A 17,647-nucleotide genomic window follows, 5' to 3' on the forward strand; every position below is an offset into this window, starting at 1 on the left:
GTTTATAGAAACCTTGTTTTGAAATTTTCACAATTGGAGCAAGTTCTATCGACTTTGAATCTCAGAAAATTTCCCTTTCATAAAAAGAAATGAAATGTTTTGAAATGCAGCAAATTTAAGGATTATTTATTGTAGACTTTTATATATTTAAAATGGAAGAATCTGCTTAAATTGAATTTAAATCTGAATATTTACAGGAACTATTTTATTGTCATGGGATTAGAAAGTTAAGCATCAGTGATAATGAGATTACAAAGATACCTCCTGCCATTGCCAGTCTTGTTAACCTTGAAGAACTTGACCTTAGTAAAAATGGTAGGTAAAAGAAAGTCATGTGATCAAAAAAATTATAAGAAAATAAAGGTCCATGCATGAAAATTGAGGCATATTTGTAGTTGGGCATGAGCTGTTATAGGTTATAGGTGTTTAAGACTCACTCAGTGACTGATATAGAAATATGGTAATAAGATGTGGTATGATTGCCATTGAGGCTACTTTCTATCTCAAACCAAATTATGTAGAAGTTAATAACAATAGGTTTTCAACAATGAGCAAAACCCACAAAGCATAGAAAACTATAAAAGGCACTACAACGAAAAATGTAAAACAGTTCAAATCAGAAAACAGTTAACTAACAAGCTGATTTATGTATAAAAAAATACAAAAAAAACCAAATATGATATACAGCAACAAACAGCAACCACTAAATAACAAAATTCAACGTTATATTTGATACAATTTGTCATACTTTTACACCCACATTTTACATATTTTGGATTAAGTTGATCTTAAATCTCTGTTGGAAGGTCCCATCAAAAGATAACATCAAACCGGAAAATATATTGTAATATAAATTCTGTTGGTCTGTTTATAAGTTGAAAGGGTCTATTTTAGTGGTTCACATTCTGATCAAAGCAAAAAATATAAAGATTAAGTGGTCTGTTATGTTATTTATGTGGATTTACTAAAAGTGTTTGCTTCAAAGATTAGGAAAACACATTATGCACTTATAAGAGATTAGTACATTTGGTTCTGTTAACCTTTGTATTTTGTAAATAAATGATTGCTGTCTAATTTTTCTGTTAATTCTATATCTTTCTCAAAATTCTCAGCCAATTATATAATTTGGGATGTCCTAATACTTGTTATGCTTGTTATAACATGTATAATTGCAATATGTTTTTTTTTGCTTTTGGGGAACTTTACTGAGCTGCTGACCATACAGTAGTCAAAAATATTTACTTACTGTATATAAATGATACATCTCTCCCCCAAATGATATATATAAGTTAAACAACTATAGGTCATGGTGTGGCCTTCAACAATGAGTGCAACCAATACTGCATAGCCAGCTCTAAAAAGCCCTATGTACATTTAGGGGGAAAGAAGGGCGAAAGATAGCAGAGGGACATTCAAACTCATAAATCGAAATAAACTGAAAAAGCCATGGATGAAAAAGACAAAGACAAATAATAGTACACAAAACACAACATAGAAAAATGAAGAATTAGCAACACAAATAATTGAAAGAAATTATAATTCAATGTCATTTTGTCCATAATACATAATATGCTATTATATTTTACAGGAATTATTGATATGCCAGAGAATATCAAATGTTGTAAATACCTCAGAAATGTGGATGCCAGTGTTAACCCCCTCGGAAAGTAAGTGTTTCACAAACAAAATATTTATCTTTTCTGAAGATAGTTTACTTTAGTTAACAGTGATACCTTAGGCTAAGGTGTTAGTCTTCTCATTTTGTTTCCATTGTTTCATAGTGAGGCTGTTATTATCATGTATAGGCAGCTATCCTTATTGTATAGTTAGTTGACAGTTAGGTCAGCAGATTTGTATAGTTAGTTGACAGTTAGGTCAACAGATTTGTATAGTTAGTTGACAGTTAGGTCAGCAGACTTGTATAGTTAGTTGACAGGTCAGCAGATTTGTATAGTTAGTTGACAGTTAGGTCAACAGATTTGTATAGTTAGTTGACAGTTAGGTCAGCAGATTTGTATAGTTAGTTGACAGTTAGGTCAGCAGATTTGTTTAGTTAGTTGACAGTTAGGTCAGCAGATTTGTATAGTTAGTTGACAGTTAGGTCAGCAGATTTGTATAGTTAGTTGACAGTTAGGTCAACAGATTTGTATAGTTAGTTGACAGTTAGGTCAGCAGATATGTATAGTTAGTTGACAGTTAGGTCAGCAGATTTGTATAGTTAGTTGACAGTTAGGTCACCAGATATGTATAGTTAGTTGACAGCTGTGTCATCAGATAGATCTAATGAAAAGACTAGTTAAATTTCACTTTCTATTTACTATGCAAAGTTTGCAGTAATATTAAAAATTCTCTATTATTGATTAATTACTTTGAAAAATATGTCAAATCAAATAAATTTTTATAGTCTGTGTCTAGATATTTTTTTAATTTATGTAGGTGTACAGTTTGAAATTTCAGTCTGTTTTTCGGTAAAAAATGAGAAAACTGAGCGACGTATATAAACTGTCAGGATGTTTAAAACAGAATTTTTCTATAAAATAGGAAGAAAGTGCACAGGGGGTCTTTTCCTATATAAAGTTATACACAGACGTGCTGCTGGTATGGGTCATAAATTTTCATCTATTGCTCAGATGTCTGTAAAAACTGTATGGATCTATTTACCTATAATAGTATGAATGATCTCCCATGTGGTTAATGTCTAAATATGATGTCATGATAGCTTGAAAATATATTCAAATGAGTTGTGATTTTGCTATGACATATATGAATGATCATGGATTCTCGTAAATCAATATATGAATATGGGATTTTTTTTAAAACACCAGCTGGACATCTGTACCTAAATTTGTACATTTAGACCCCTTCCCCACCCCCTTTGAGAAAGTTGGAGCCTATGTTTTTCATTTCTTAATGCTGTACATGTATCAAATTTTGAAGGACAAGTTTATGTGTTACAGTTATTGTACACAAAGAAAAGTTGTTATTCGATCCAAAATGTAAACAGAAAATATAATAGAATTCTACCTTAATCTGAATCAAAATATTGAATTTAAAAGTGAAAACTAGGTAGGGTTAGGTAACAAAAGTCAAAATATTTAAACAGCCTACATCAGACTGATACATATTCATAAGTTTATTCATTTTGCGTACAAACATTTTTATAAAACTTTCCATAGGTAGTGTACTGAATCTTTTCAATTAATTCTCTGATGTACATTAAACTTAAGAGTACTAGTATAAATAACATTATGTTCCATTAAAGTGTAAATGAGTTTTCTGAATGGCCTTGTGTTCTACAATTAATTTGCATGCACGGAAAATTTTATTGGTCTATTCAATCACAAATAAATGTGCAGTAATTCGGTCTTTCATTATCTTTGCAATTAATTATTCGACATAAACCCAGGGTTATAATACCAGCTGACTTGTAAACTCGTTCCTTTTGTAAAGACCTTAAAGCGGAGAAACATGTCTGAATTATTTATTACCCAAGAATTATCAAGTTGCGTAAAATACAAAATACCTTACAAAAAGAAATCTTTCACGTTTATTATTTATGATTTATAGGTAGAATACGATAGCGAAGTATAAAATTTCCACTCTTTTAGATTTATACATTTGGTATCTTTTGTTAGCCATTTTATCATTTTAAAGCGGTTTAACATAATGCACAATTTTCTAGTCTCTGAATATGCAAATTATCACTATCCTGTCTTATGTAATAAGGTTTATAAGCTTAATAGAATGATTTGCAAATTGAGGTTTCTAACATGACTTCGCATTTCATAGATGTCATATTCCTATTTAAGATAAAAGATTAACGATTTTTTGTGAATGAATTTACTTAAATGATATAACATGATAATTTGAAGCCATGTGCTAATGGATATGTTAACTTTTTGATTTTTCTTGTTGTCAAATGGCATGTACCTGTGAAAGATTTCTTTAAAAGATAGAAGGTGTATTTAACTCCAATCTTTTTTGTCAAGGATTTTCAGTTCCCCTTGACAAAGAATGTGGTTCTGTCTGCTTACTTTTGGTCCTCCACTAATAAAATTAAGGAGTCATGATATAGTCAATTGTGCTGAAAGTGATATTAAACACTTGACAATCAATCAATTGTAAATTTCTGAATTGAAAATGTACAGAGGAATAAATTTCAACAACAAAACTACATTTAACCTTGCCTCTGTGTAAGGATTCTTTTTTGAAATGTCATGGTTCCAGATAGGGTAATAATGTTTGCCTATAACAAAGCCTGCAACATTCATGTAGTGTATGAAAGTTTGTAAAACAATTTTTTTTTTAAAGTTTTTTTAATAATAAAAGGTAAATTATTACATTTATGTATGAGCTACTTATTTTCATTTAATGGAAAGAAAGTTTGGATGTCAATATATTGGTTTTGTATGTGTCTATATGTGGTTCCCTAATTCACAAACTTTAGTTCATATGATATAATTACAAATTATTTATGAAAGTAATTATATAACGCTTCATAAATTGCAATTACGTATTTAAATATTCAATAATGTTGATCATTAATTGTTTAATAGTTATTTAAAGCAGTGGCAGGAATCAAATGATCATAACTGTGGATTCATTTATTTTCGTGGGTATCAATTTTCGTGGATTACTGAAAACTTGCATATTCATGGATATTTGATTTCATGATTTTGACAATCTCTGTATACAAAGCCTATGGAAATTTTGTATTTGTTGAACATTTAATTTCGTGGTTCATCTGTACCCATGAAAACCACGAAAAATGGTATCCAACGAATAATAATGAATCCACAGTAAACAAAATTATATTATACATAGTCACAAAATGAAAGGAGACTGGATTATATGTAGAATATGTAACATAGAAATAAATAAAGGAAATGTGTCACCTTCACTTGGATGGAGAGTTGTCTCATTGGCACCAAATCTTCTTACATTGATGAGACAGCAAACCAACAACTTAAAATTTGGAAAGACATCTTAGAGGGATTGTTAAGATTTTGGAAGTCATAAGTTTCTATACCAAACATGTCAAATGTTTAATTAACAAGTGCTTAACATGTTTTAAATAATCATATGGTAATATTGTTCATCAAACTGAGTTCTGGGTAAAAACACAAAACATAAAGATCTGAATTTCAATTGATGCCAGAATGGCTAGCTCTTTATAAATTTTATATTGAACCCTAACTGGATTATTGAGGTAACATAAGATGTCAGTCACTTAAATATCACAGGTTTGAGACAATTTTCAAGACTGTGTGAAAAATTTAAAGATATTCAAAAAAGAAAGAATTATTTTTTTCAAGTATAACAGTACAAAGATTGGTACTTATTTAGGTCGGTGTATCTAATTTGGGATTTCACTTGAAATCCTTTCTTACTTGTTGAGGTTGAGAACCTATTGAACAATATTGACATTGGGTATAACTCATTAAAATCCCCACAAAAAATAAACAACATTCTTTTACTTTGGAATCCTGACACATAGAAATGACCAGTGTAATGAAATTGTTCTTTTTATGTAAATATTGACACGATATTCTACGTCTTTTTGTCCCCGGTTAGAAGCTTACATCTCTTTAGTTTATAATATAGTAGGGCATTATATAGAGACTGACAGATTTGGACAATGGGAACTTTAAAAACTTATTTAACTTGGTAAATTGAAGAGAATTTAACTCTAACTGTTTATTTTAAATGGATAAAGAGACTTTAATAGGTAATTTACGGGGACATTTTCCACTCCATTTCATTAGTTATGTTTCAATAATAGTAGTATTATCTTTACTTCACTGAAATTTTGTTTACTAGAAAGCTGTGTCAAACATAGAATTATCAAAAACAAACTATCAAAAAATGAGAAGCACAAACTTGTCAGGCGCGGATCCAGAGGGGGGTTCCGGGGTTTTTTTTTGGACGATCAATGCATTTGAATGGGGACATATAGTTGGAACCCCCCCTTTGTCCTGGGTTAGGAACCCCCCCTTTTTAAAATGGCTGGATCCACCCCTGCTTGTCTGATTTGATTCTTTATACCTTACAAGTCATGGACTTAGTCAGTTAGTCATACATTTTCTTTCGTCTTTTAATATCAACTGTCCATCAACTTAAATGAGTTTGTGTGGCGAGTCATGAAGGGGTTAGAAAAGAGAATAATGGAAAAATATGTATATTTATTGGCACACAAAAATTAGAGAATAGAGAAAATTTGGCAAAAAAAAGAAATATTAAGTTGCTAGAATATAACATGCATAAGGGACGACATCAAAAGGTCGATGTAGGATAAAAAACTTAAATCAAATAGTTTGGGGGTGGCGGGGTCAACATTTGCTGCAAGTTTTGTTAATCTAAAATAGATTTTACATATATCCCTATTGGTCAATCAATTTTTCCCAAATTAAGTTAAGAGGGGGGTGTGGGGGTCAGTGAAAAAACTATGTGAATTAAGTTTTTTATCCTTCATTGAACTTTTGATGTGGTCCCTAAGGAATAAAGAGTGCTAAGCCAAACAAGTGAAAATTAAGAGAACTATGACAGAAATAAAGAACCCTATTCTCTTCTCTGTTTTAAAATTCCTCAATCAATTGTTTTTACCTATAAGACTGTACATGTCTCTTCTGGTTTTATATTGCTGGGTTGCTGTTACATCAATGTATAACCCCTAAAATTCTCACTAGTATCAATCTTTTGTATGAAGTTTTCAAAATGTACCCAGATCTTGGATAAACGACATTTGACGTATCCAAGATACTCTCACTGTCATCAAGCTTTTTAAATAACTAATAATATAATTGCATACAAATACAGAAAAATAAACTAAGGTTATCAAAACCAAACTTGAAAGGATTTTCTAGAAAATTTAAGGTGAAATTAAATATTGAAGTAAAATAAATAAAAGCTTTGATAAGTAGTCTTGAGGTGCATTTAAAGTTTTCTGTTACAACCAAATTGTAATATTAACAAGGATATAATTATCTATTGCAAGTTTTTACCTGTGTTGATATTTCATTGTGAAATACCTTAGAAAGCGGACATCTTTTGTTTTGGGAGGAAATTGAATTTTAACCTGAATAGAATGTGCTTGTATTACCAATTTTAAATGATAGATGTTCGATCAATCTATCCTTCAGTAAACTACATAAATCTTCTTTCTTTATTATCTCAGACACCCTGCAAAGCCGCTCTCTCACCCGAATTTAGCTGTCAAAAGTTTGGATTTGTGTCAATTTAGAAATTATGATTTATTTCAGGTGAAATGAAAGTTCATATATTGAGACACAAAACGGTACAAGTTTAACTGTATCATGATTTCCAAGTGTTGTCTCATGTTTCTTGTCTTCCTGATAAATATCTTTGGACGTCAGCCATGTGGACTCACAGGTCTACATTTTTGCCCTGTTCCATATCAATTTTGCTGGTCACTATGAGTGTATTGCACAAACACGAAACCTTTGAGTGTCACTGCCATTCAAGGCCGTATGGTGATGTTTGCTTGCTAACTTCTATGTCATTTGGTCTCTGGTGAAAAGTTGTGTCATTGGCGATTATACAACATCTTGTAAGGGTTATATTACAACCAAATGGGAATGAACTACTGAATTTAACCATATATGGCAGTATGGTATAATCTCTAAGCTTATGTTGATAAATGTTCTTATTTTCTTAAATAAATGGAGTCACCTTGCTTGATTTTCGTCTTCTGATGAAGTAACATCTACCTGTAGTCATAGCTTGGGGATTCTTTTAGATTTGACATTCGAAGGTTGCAAGGCATGTCTACATTGTACAATGTCATATGGTAGTTTTCAGAATAAAATAATGATTAATAATTGCTAACTGAATAAAGCCAAATTTTACCCTAGTTTAACAGTCTACTGAACCTAGTGTGAGTGGGCGTGCAATGTGGACACATGCTTGTTCTTATGTTCATGTACCAACAAAAATTGGTAACCATAATATTGAATAAAACCACAGTATAATATTCAAGTTCTATACAATGATTCTTTGGCGGAATGTTATACGAGGGTGGTAAAGGGTTATTTTCGTGTAACGTGATCGCCGTTTTTTATTTCACGTTCAACATGTTTTTACTTTTTTATTTGACGTTCAGTCGTGCAAGACGGATGCCTCGTTCAACGTGTTCTGCTTATTTAATTTTATGTGCATCATGATTTTCAAAGTCTTATTTTGCGTGCTCGGTTTTTTTCAAAAAAATTCAAACACTTGGCAGAGATCGTCAAGAAAAACTTTTTTAAAAGCTGTAAACCAATTATATCATAAATATGTTCACATAAAAGTATTTATTTTTCGTGCAACGTTCATTACAGAAAATATTTCAAGTTCAACGTGAAATTATGTCTTATTTCACGGTTTTTTCGTGCTAGCACCCACCCACCCCCCCCCCCCTTACCACCCTCTTATACCAGTAAAGAGAGTACAAATTAAGATAAAAAATACAAACCATGTGCCATAGATGGTAATGCCCCTTTTTTGAATCGAAAAAGATATTATATTGGGCATTGCATATGAATAAGTCCTGGTACATGTACTATATATCAATGAATATTTTTTTAAGTTCAGACAAACCTAAATTTTGAAGGTACTGAAATTGATTGAGATTTAATAGTATGGGTTATGTGTTTTTTATTCATGTGCATTAGTTAGGCATGGTGTTTAAAGAAAGGTCAGGTATTTGGATAATTGAGTTGTAAACAAAAATCAAATAACTTCCTTTACTTGAAAAAAATAGTAAGTCAATAAAAATTGACACTCCATTAATCTTCTCTCTACAGGAGATATCTTAATGTAAAAGTAATGAAAAAATACGGACAAATTATGATGCGGAAATGATTTATTCGTGAAAGTATGAGTTCGTCAATGGTTTCCTATAGTCATGTTCCATAAATTTAAGTAATTTAGTTACGGCATTACATAGGAAATTTGTAAAACAAACCTTGAAAGAGCTTGAACTTATTATAATTAATATGTTATAAAAATTAATATTTTTCCGCTTCGATGGATATGAATTGGTTTATTGAAGCAGCTCTATCTCTGACAAGTCATCTACACTTTATTTTGACTCTCTGTTTTTCTTTTCTTATACAAAAGCAAGCTAGCCGACACCTCCGTTAAATATTTGACGTGTTGTTATTTAAATTGTCAACAGGGGGTTAATGAAATTAGCGAAACCTTAAAGATTCTTTAATGATTAGGGTATTAGGTTTTCTTTTGGTTTATAGGTCTAACAATACCAGTGATCATGAAGCGTTAAAACGAGATATCCTTTGAACTTGGAACGTTATACAAGAAAGTGTTATGTGTAATTGAAAATCACTGTGTTAAACAAGAATAAGTTTTAAATGATTTGAAATCGTCAAGGACAAATTTTAGTTTGTATGCCAAGTTTTTATTTTCCGTATTTAAAATGTAGTGCAGCTTCAATGTAAAAGATTTAATCTTTTCGATGGATTTCAGACTGCACAGTTTTACATTTCAATCAATATATTTAGTCTATAACATGTCATTTGTATTAAATTTGTTTAAAAAAAAAATTGCTAAAGGCAAGAATATTTTTTATGCCCCACCTACGATAGTAGAGGGGCATTATGTTTTCTGGTCTGTGCGTCCGTTCGTCCGTCCGTTCGTTCGTCCGTCCGTTCGTTCGTCCGTTCGTCCGTTCGTCCGTCTGTCCCGCTTCAGGTTAAAGTTTTTGGTCGAGGTAGTTTTTGATGAAGTTGAAGTCCAATCAACTTGAAACTTAGTACACATGTTCCTTATGATATGATCTTTCTAATTTAAATGCCAAATTAGAGTTTTGACCCCAATTTTACGGTTCACTGATAGAAAATGATAGTGCAAATTTCAGGTTAAAGTTTTTGGCTTCAGGTTAAAGTTTTTGGTCAAGGTAGTTTTTGATGAAGTTGAAGTCCAATCAACTTGAAACTTAGTATACATGTGCCCTATGATATGATCTTTCTAATTTAAATGCCAAATTAGAGTTTTGACCCCAATTTTACGGTTCACTGAACATAGAAAATGATAGTGCGAATTTCAGGTTAAAGTTTTTGGCTTCAGGTTAAAGTTTTTGGTCAAGGTAGTTTTTGATGAAGTTGAAGTCCAATCAACTTGAAACTTAGTATACATGTGCCCTATGATATGATCTTTCTAATTTAAATGCCAAATTAGAGTTTTGACCCCAATTTTACGGTTCACTGAACATAGAAAATGATAGTGCAAATTTCAGGTTAAAGTTTTTGGTCAAGGTAGTTTTTGATGAAGTTGAAGTCCAATCAACTTGAAACTTAGTATACATGTGCCCTATGATATGATCTTTCTAATTTAAATGCCAAATTAGAGTTTTGACCCCAATTTTACGGTTCACTGAACATAGAAAATGATAGTGCAAATTTCAGGTTAAAGTTTTTGGCTTCAGGTTAAAGTTTTTGGTCAAGGTAGTTTTTGATGAAGTTGAAGTCCAATCAACTTGAAACTTAGTATACATGTGCCCTATGATATGATCTTTCTAATTTAAATGCCAAATTAGAGTTTTGACCCCAATTTTACGGTTCACTGAACATAGAAAATGATAGTGCAAATTTCAGGTTAAAGTTTTTGGTCAAGGTAGTTTTTGATAAAGTAGAAGTCCAATCAACTTGAAACTTAGTATACATGTTCCCTTTGATAAGATCATTCTAATTTTAATGCCAAATTAGAGAATTTATTCCAATTTCACAGTCCTTTAAACATAGAAAATGATAGTGTGAGTGGGGCATCCGTGTACTGTGGACACATTCTTGTTTATAGCTATTTCTATAAGTGTATAGAAATGAGCACTATTTAAGGACTTTATATTTTAATGGTCTCGTTGAAATTTGTATAAAATGGTTTGACAGCCCATCAAAATGGATTTGTTATTATTTATAAATCCTGTTTTACTTTGAAAACGGATTGAAAAGTTGAACTTTGTGTCACACAGATCTTAAAATGAAAAGTAAACAGTATAAAATCATTTTATTTTTTTTGTACAGAAAACATGAAAGAGTCCATTACCAGTAGTCGAGTGTATACACGATTGAAGTTGAACAAAATTTAGTTCAATCTACTTGTTGAGAAACAACAAGAGATCTTTTATTACGTAACTCTTGAAAGATTTTTTTTTGTCATTCTTGACATGCACATTTTTATGTTTCCAGTATTTTCATATATTAAAATTTACAATTTTCATTCATTTTGCATTTGGTAAATTGTGTAGAACTCTGGTCTTCTTGTAAAGTGACAATTCGCTCTATTTGTTCATGAGTGAGAAATATTTTTTCGACAATGTTATCAAATGAACCTTGCAGATCAAAATCAGCCATAGTTGAAATACAAAAAAGTAGGGAAAAGTTCCTGATTTTTAATATCCTGCATGATAGATCAAATATTTTTTGAAACTCAAAGTGTCTGCAGTTCTTATTTAGAATTTGAATTTTGGTAAAAATCGAAAATGCATTCAATAGAATCTTTTTGAAAATAAGTCATCAAATTTGAATTTAGAATGCATATAACTTTTCTTTGTTTAATTGTTTAATGGTTTATATACAGGCTATCGCTATTTGTTTCCTGATTGTACATAATATAAATTTTTGGTTCTATGCATGACAGAACCATATTCTACATGTTGTAAATAGACAATACTGTTCATCTGTTGTTTATTATTAATTCATCAGTATAAATTGGTTGGTTTCAGATGCAATTATCAGATTTTGAAAAGGGAGGGGAGCAACAAGGCAAAAGTAGGGGTCAAGACTTTTTGAAAGTCTGCATTAACCATATATGTAACTCCATAATTAAAGGAGACCACATCCCTTTCGCTCCTCCCCTGTAGTTTGTCTCTAGGTTTTAATGAAAAAGAAGGGATATTGTGCACTAATTCATTGCTCAAAAATCTTTCATTCACTTCACTAAACTCAATGTGCTACCTTTCATTACTGTTTATCTTTTTAGAAAGTTTTTGTGAGAACTTATCTTATGTACCACTTACTCACATCTCACTCCAATAAAAAAAAAAATCCCAACAAAATGACTTATATATATATATATACTGTGATAATTGACTGATTTCGTATTGTAATGTCTTTGAACTTTTTTTTTTGTAGACTGCCAGAAGGTTTTACTCAGCTACTGAACTTGACCCAACTTTTCCTGAATGACACTTTTCTGGATTATCTCCCTGGAAACTTTGGCAGGTAAGCTTGTTATAATGACTTAACTTTGAAGAAAACAACAGCTTCTTAAAAGTTGCTGCAGGATTTGTGTACGTGTATTTACAAAAGCGGCAGGTACTTAACTTGTTTTAATGACTTAACTTTGAAGAAATACTTTGAAGAAAATAACAGCTTCTTAAAAGTTGCTTCAGGATTTGTGTACGTGTATTTACAAAAGCTTTTAAGGACAATTTATCATAAAGTAGTAAGTTCAAAGTGATCAGTTTCTTTGGTAATTATTTATAGATGAAATCTTTTGAAACAAAAAAGAATACATAATTGAATATGCATGTGACATGTCATTCAAAAATTTTAGTTTTTACAGTTTACAGGAGTATAAAGTATGTTCAAGTAGACAGACATCCTTTCATATCTGGAAAACAATTCTTGTGTCAATGACAACTTGAAGAATTTGTAAAAAAAAAAGTAATTTACAAAAATACAGAAACTCCATAATCATGATGATATTAGAATAATTCGAAAAGAGAGCTCCATAAAAATTGACAAATTTAAAGTAAGACTTTATCAATCAATTAATAGAATGCAAAAAAAACTGTCATATTTTTGGTACAGGCATTTTTCTAAGATAATGGTTGGTTAAACCTGGTTTTATAGCTAGCTGCACCACCCACTTGTATGACAGTTGTTTATAGTACCTTTATTTATAGTTTCAACATACTTTATCCTCCAATATAATACTTATCTAAATGGACATGTACAAAAACAATTTTTGAACAATATTTATATTTACTTCATTTCAAATTTCTCCTTCAATTTTTCAATGTCTTATTTTCACAGATTATCCAAGTTGAAGATTTTAGAACTTAGAGAGAATCATTTGAAGACATTACCAAAATCTTTCTCCAGACTTACAGAGTTAGAAAGATTGGATGTTGGTCACAATGAATTCACAGAACTGGTATGAACTGAATAACTATGCTTAAGCATTATTTTGGTCTAATTATGCTTATAATAGATAGTAGTTAAAATCGGAAGTCTACTATTTGTTTAAAGATGATTGATAGATTCAATGTTGAAAAAGAGAGGAGAAAAATACCAGAGGGACTTTAAAACTCATAAGTTGAAGATAAACTGGATGAAAAAGAAAAAGAAAAAAAAAACCAACATACAATCAACAGTACACAAAACACAACATAAAAAAACTAAAGACTATAAGCAACATGAACCCCCCAACAAAAGATTTTTTTTTCGATGGTTTTATGTTTTTCGTAAGAAATGTCGTCATGTAAACTGTTAACCTCAATTGCCAACAGATCCAAATATATTGAGAGGATGTTTTAGAAATGTTGTTCTACAATATTTGTTGATGTCAGAATTCAATATGACCTTCTTTGACTTTAAATTTAGTCTACCTCCTCTGATCTTGCCATTGGGATGTAAATTGGTAGAAATGCGCTTTCAAACAGATAAGATCAGCTCGCTCATCATCACTCTTTTTATGTTCTTTCTATATAATTATCCACATTATGAATGTTGCTTAAAATAAAGATGAAAATGTGTTAAAAAAAACAAATAGAACAAAAAAAAACCTAGAAAATTCAAGAAACAGTACACACAAAAATCTACTAATTCTGAAAGCTCAATTTTAAATGTGTGAAAAAAAATGAATAACACATTTGAACTGATGACAATTTCCTGTAAATATTGATTAAAATGCAAAACATTATTTGCTTATGTAAACATCAAAAACTCACTTATGAAAAGAAAGCACAACCATTTATCGATTTTTAGATTCAGATAATAATGAACTTTTATAAGTGAATTATATAATCTTTAATCTTTTTTTTTTATTTTGTAGCCTGATGTACTGGGAAATTTAACCAATCTTTTAGAGCTATGGTGTGACCATAATCAGATAACACAGATTACACCAGTATGTATAAGAATAATTAAATTGGTTTTACTTACTTACTAACAGTATATACAAGTTGAATTTGAGTTTAAGGATGATTTTACAGCTGCATGTTAGCTTGAAGATTGGGAAAAAAAGTTTTTTCATTGATAAATTCAGTTTCCTGTTGTCATCAGGGTTGTCATGAATATGAATTCTTATACAGGTGGAATAGTTCTGTACAAATCAATATATTCTTCTATGGAAATAGTAGAAGTCTTTAAGAATATGGTATTTGAATCATAAGTTTGTACAAATTTCTAATTTTGTTTGTAAAATCAGTCTTCACATAAGAACCTGCATGAACACGGATCCTTTCCAACTTTATAAAGTAAGTAATTTAGCTGGCCAAGTTTTCACAGCAATAAATTCATTCATTATGAGGATTTTACACAGTTAATACCACAAGAGATTGTTGGAGATTTTCTTTGAAATATCTTATTGTTTCCTCAATAGAAATTGAAAGACAAGGTTGTAATTCAGATTATTGTCACCCCCTTTTGACAAGTAATCTTGGTATTTTACTTTTTCACTTGATCAGCACCAACAAGAATGATTCTTTAACTGAACAACCTGGTATGTTTTACATAGTTATAATCTATAAGTTACAGATATGAAAATCATAAAGGGATTAAATGTATTGATAGAAATAAGCTGGATATGTAATTCATATAACGTCATTCAAAAATGGAGGAAGTACATTTCAGTGCAGGTATCAATATTAACGGGGTTTTCAAAAAGATATTGGTTTGACATGTTTGAAGGATTTTAAATTTTGAATTTTAAAATGCACTTATTTAGACACTATGCAAAATGTGTATTGTCTTGGATGCTAAATTTTATGGTTGAAGTTAAAATCAGTACCCCAGGAACAATAATTTCCTACAATTTTATAAAAGACTTAAGTGCAAACAAAAAAGAAAAATATAAGTCTTGCATGATCAGAAAGCAGGCAAGCATTCTGCACATTTCCTTTACACATGTTACAAGCAATGTAAATTCTGAAATTATTTTTTTTTAATTTTTTTTTTATAAATGTGAATAAAACAAGAAAGAAAATATTGTAATAATAAGAACTGGCATATCATATACTATGAATGACAGTTCTTACTATTGCAATACTCACACGGTCAGCTTCTTCACATTAATAGATACCTCCCCTCTTCCATTTTCAATTTTATCTCAATAATTTTTGAATAGTTTACAAATTAAAAGAATTAAACATATTTTGTGAGAAATTTTTTAATGTGTGAACTTTGGAAAAAATGTGTTTAATCCTAAAATAAATCTACAGTTATCGAGAGTGGTAGTACTTTCAATAAACAATCTATGATTTATAAGGCATTTGACTATGTTAAAATCTACGAAAAATTGCCTCATTTCACGAAATAATTAAGTGTTTTTATGATAAATAGCTTAGATTATTTGCTGTGATCAAGACTGTAGAAAAACATTAAGATTTGATAACTAGTAAGGTCAAAGACAGTGGTATTTTAATGATCGTAGAACCTGTTACATTTTATGAATTTATACCCTATTTAGGATTTTTTATAACCAAATAAAATTTATCTTATTGTAACAAATTGACAGTTTTGTGGTGTGGCTGTTTTTTATTTAAAATGCTTAAAGATTTTATATACAAATTTGCAGCTAATAAATCCTTTATTTGTCTGTCCATGCTCAGATAAGTGTATAGATTTATAGATTTGTATAAGTCCATTTGTGAAAGTTAAATGAGTACAAAATGATAGTCAAAATCAAATAGTACGGTACTATCAAAGCATGGGGGGGAGGGACTTTTTAAAGGAATATCAATTTATGTTCTTCTTTAAATTTACTTCTTAAGTAAGTTTATAGTGTACATATTTTTTCTTTAATATCCGGGAATATTTTGAGAGGTGTAATAATCAATTTCATAACCACACATCAATAAAGATTATATCATTTTTCTTGATTCATACTTTAAAAAAAGTGTTAAGATATTCACTTAAAAGAAATTTTAAATTGAAATGAAGGTATACAAATGTATTATACCTACACATATTGATTCATGACAGTAGTTTGATTTTTGTGGTTTTTCAAAAGCACTCTACTATCCTAACATACTTCCATCCTGACTGTGTTAAAAATTTGCTACTGGACTTTAAGCAAAGAAGAAAAATTATCTATCAAGCAGAGTGAGACAACATTCCAGTAAATATTGATTGATGTTTGTTTAACATCACCTCATCACAAAGACTAGACTTCTTTCTTAATTGACTAGGATTGCTAGTTTTACTATCAAATGTTGTGGTTTTTCTCAAGTACTTTGCCCTTCACCACCAATAAAAACTGGCACCCATGATATAACCAAAAGTGCTGAAATTGAGAAGGAACACTTGTAATCATTCAAAAGAATATATTGAGAAAGTTAAAATGGCAGGAAATGTTCAGTCATCTGTCCTTAAGTTGAACTTGCAAGATAGTTACACATTGCAACAAATATTATTTATTTGGGAAATAAAAGAATTTTATTGAAATAATAAGATATTGATACTGATTTGTACACTTTGTATCACTGTGGGAAAACATTTTGTATATTTATGTTAGATTTTAAATTCAAAATGAACAAAAAATTTATGTATGTCAAAAAGGCTTCATTTTGGCGATATTAAATATTTTTATGCCCCACCTACGATAGTAGAGGGGCATTATGTTTTCTGGTCTGTGCGTCCGTTCGTCCGTCCGTTCGTTCGTCCGTCCGTTCGTTCGTCCGTTCGTCCGTTCGTCCGTCTGTCCCGCTTCAGGTTAAAGTTTTTGGTCGAGGTAGTTTTTGATGAAGTTGAAGTCCAATCAACTTGAAACTTAGTACACATGTTCCTTATGATATGATCTTTCTAATTTAAATGCCAAATTAGAGTTTTGACCCCAATTTTACGGTTCACTGATAGAAAATGATAGTGCAAATTTCAGGTTAAAGTTTTTGGCTTCAGGTTAAAGTTTTTGGTCAAGGTAGTTTTTGATGAAGTTGAAGTCCAATCAACTTGAAACTTAGTATACATGTGCCCTATGATATGATCTTTCTAATTTAAATGCCAAATTAGAGTTTTGACCCCAATTTTACGGTTCACTGAACATAGAAAATGATAGTGCGAATTTCAGGTTAAAGTTTTTGGCTTCAGGTTAAAGTTTTTGGTCAAGGTAGTTTTTGATGAAGTTGAAGTCCAATCAACTTGAAACTTAGTATACATGTGCCCTATGATATGATCTTTCTAATTTAAATGCCAAATTAGAGTTTTGACCCCAATTTTACGGTTCACTGAACATAGAAAATGATAGTGCAAATTTCAGGTTAAAGTTTTTGGTCAAGGTAGTTTTTGATGAAGTTGAAGTCCAATCAACTTGAAACTTAGTATACATGTGCCCTATGATATGATCTTTCTAATTTAAATGCCAAATTAGAGTTTTGACCCCAATTTTACGGTTCACTGAACATAGAAAA

The 17,647-nt window shown here is 30.5% G+C and overlaps 1 protein-coding gene across 4 annotated transcripts in view; it reads left to right on the forward strand.

The window, feature by feature from the left end:
* LOC143081712 (uncharacterized) overlaps nt 1-17,647 on the forward strand; it is a 77,310-nt gene that overhangs the window by 22,273 nt on the left and 37,390 nt on the right. For all 4 annotated transcript variants that reach the window (XM_076257458.1, XM_076257453.1, XM_076257462.1 and 1 more), the window contains exons 3-7: nt 198-315; nt 1,589-1,667; nt 12,147-12,236; nt 13,053-13,173; nt 14,074-14,148. In XM_076257458.1, the coding sequence (XP_076113573.1) occupies nt 198-315; nt 1,589-1,667; nt 12,147-12,236; nt 13,053-13,173; nt 14,074-14,148 (483 nt within the window). The remainder of the gene's footprint in view (nt 1-197; nt 316-1,588; nt 1,668-12,146; nt 12,237-13,052; nt 13,174-14,073; nt 14,149-17,647) is intronic.

The sequence above is a fragment of the Mytilus galloprovincialis genome, chromosome 1 (assembly GCF_965363235.1).
Source record: "Mytilus galloprovincialis chromosome 1, xbMytGall1.hap1.1, whole genome shotgun sequence".
Taxonomy (NCBI): domain Eukaryota; kingdom Metazoa; phylum Mollusca; class Bivalvia; order Mytilida; family Mytilidae; genus Mytilus; species Mytilus galloprovincialis.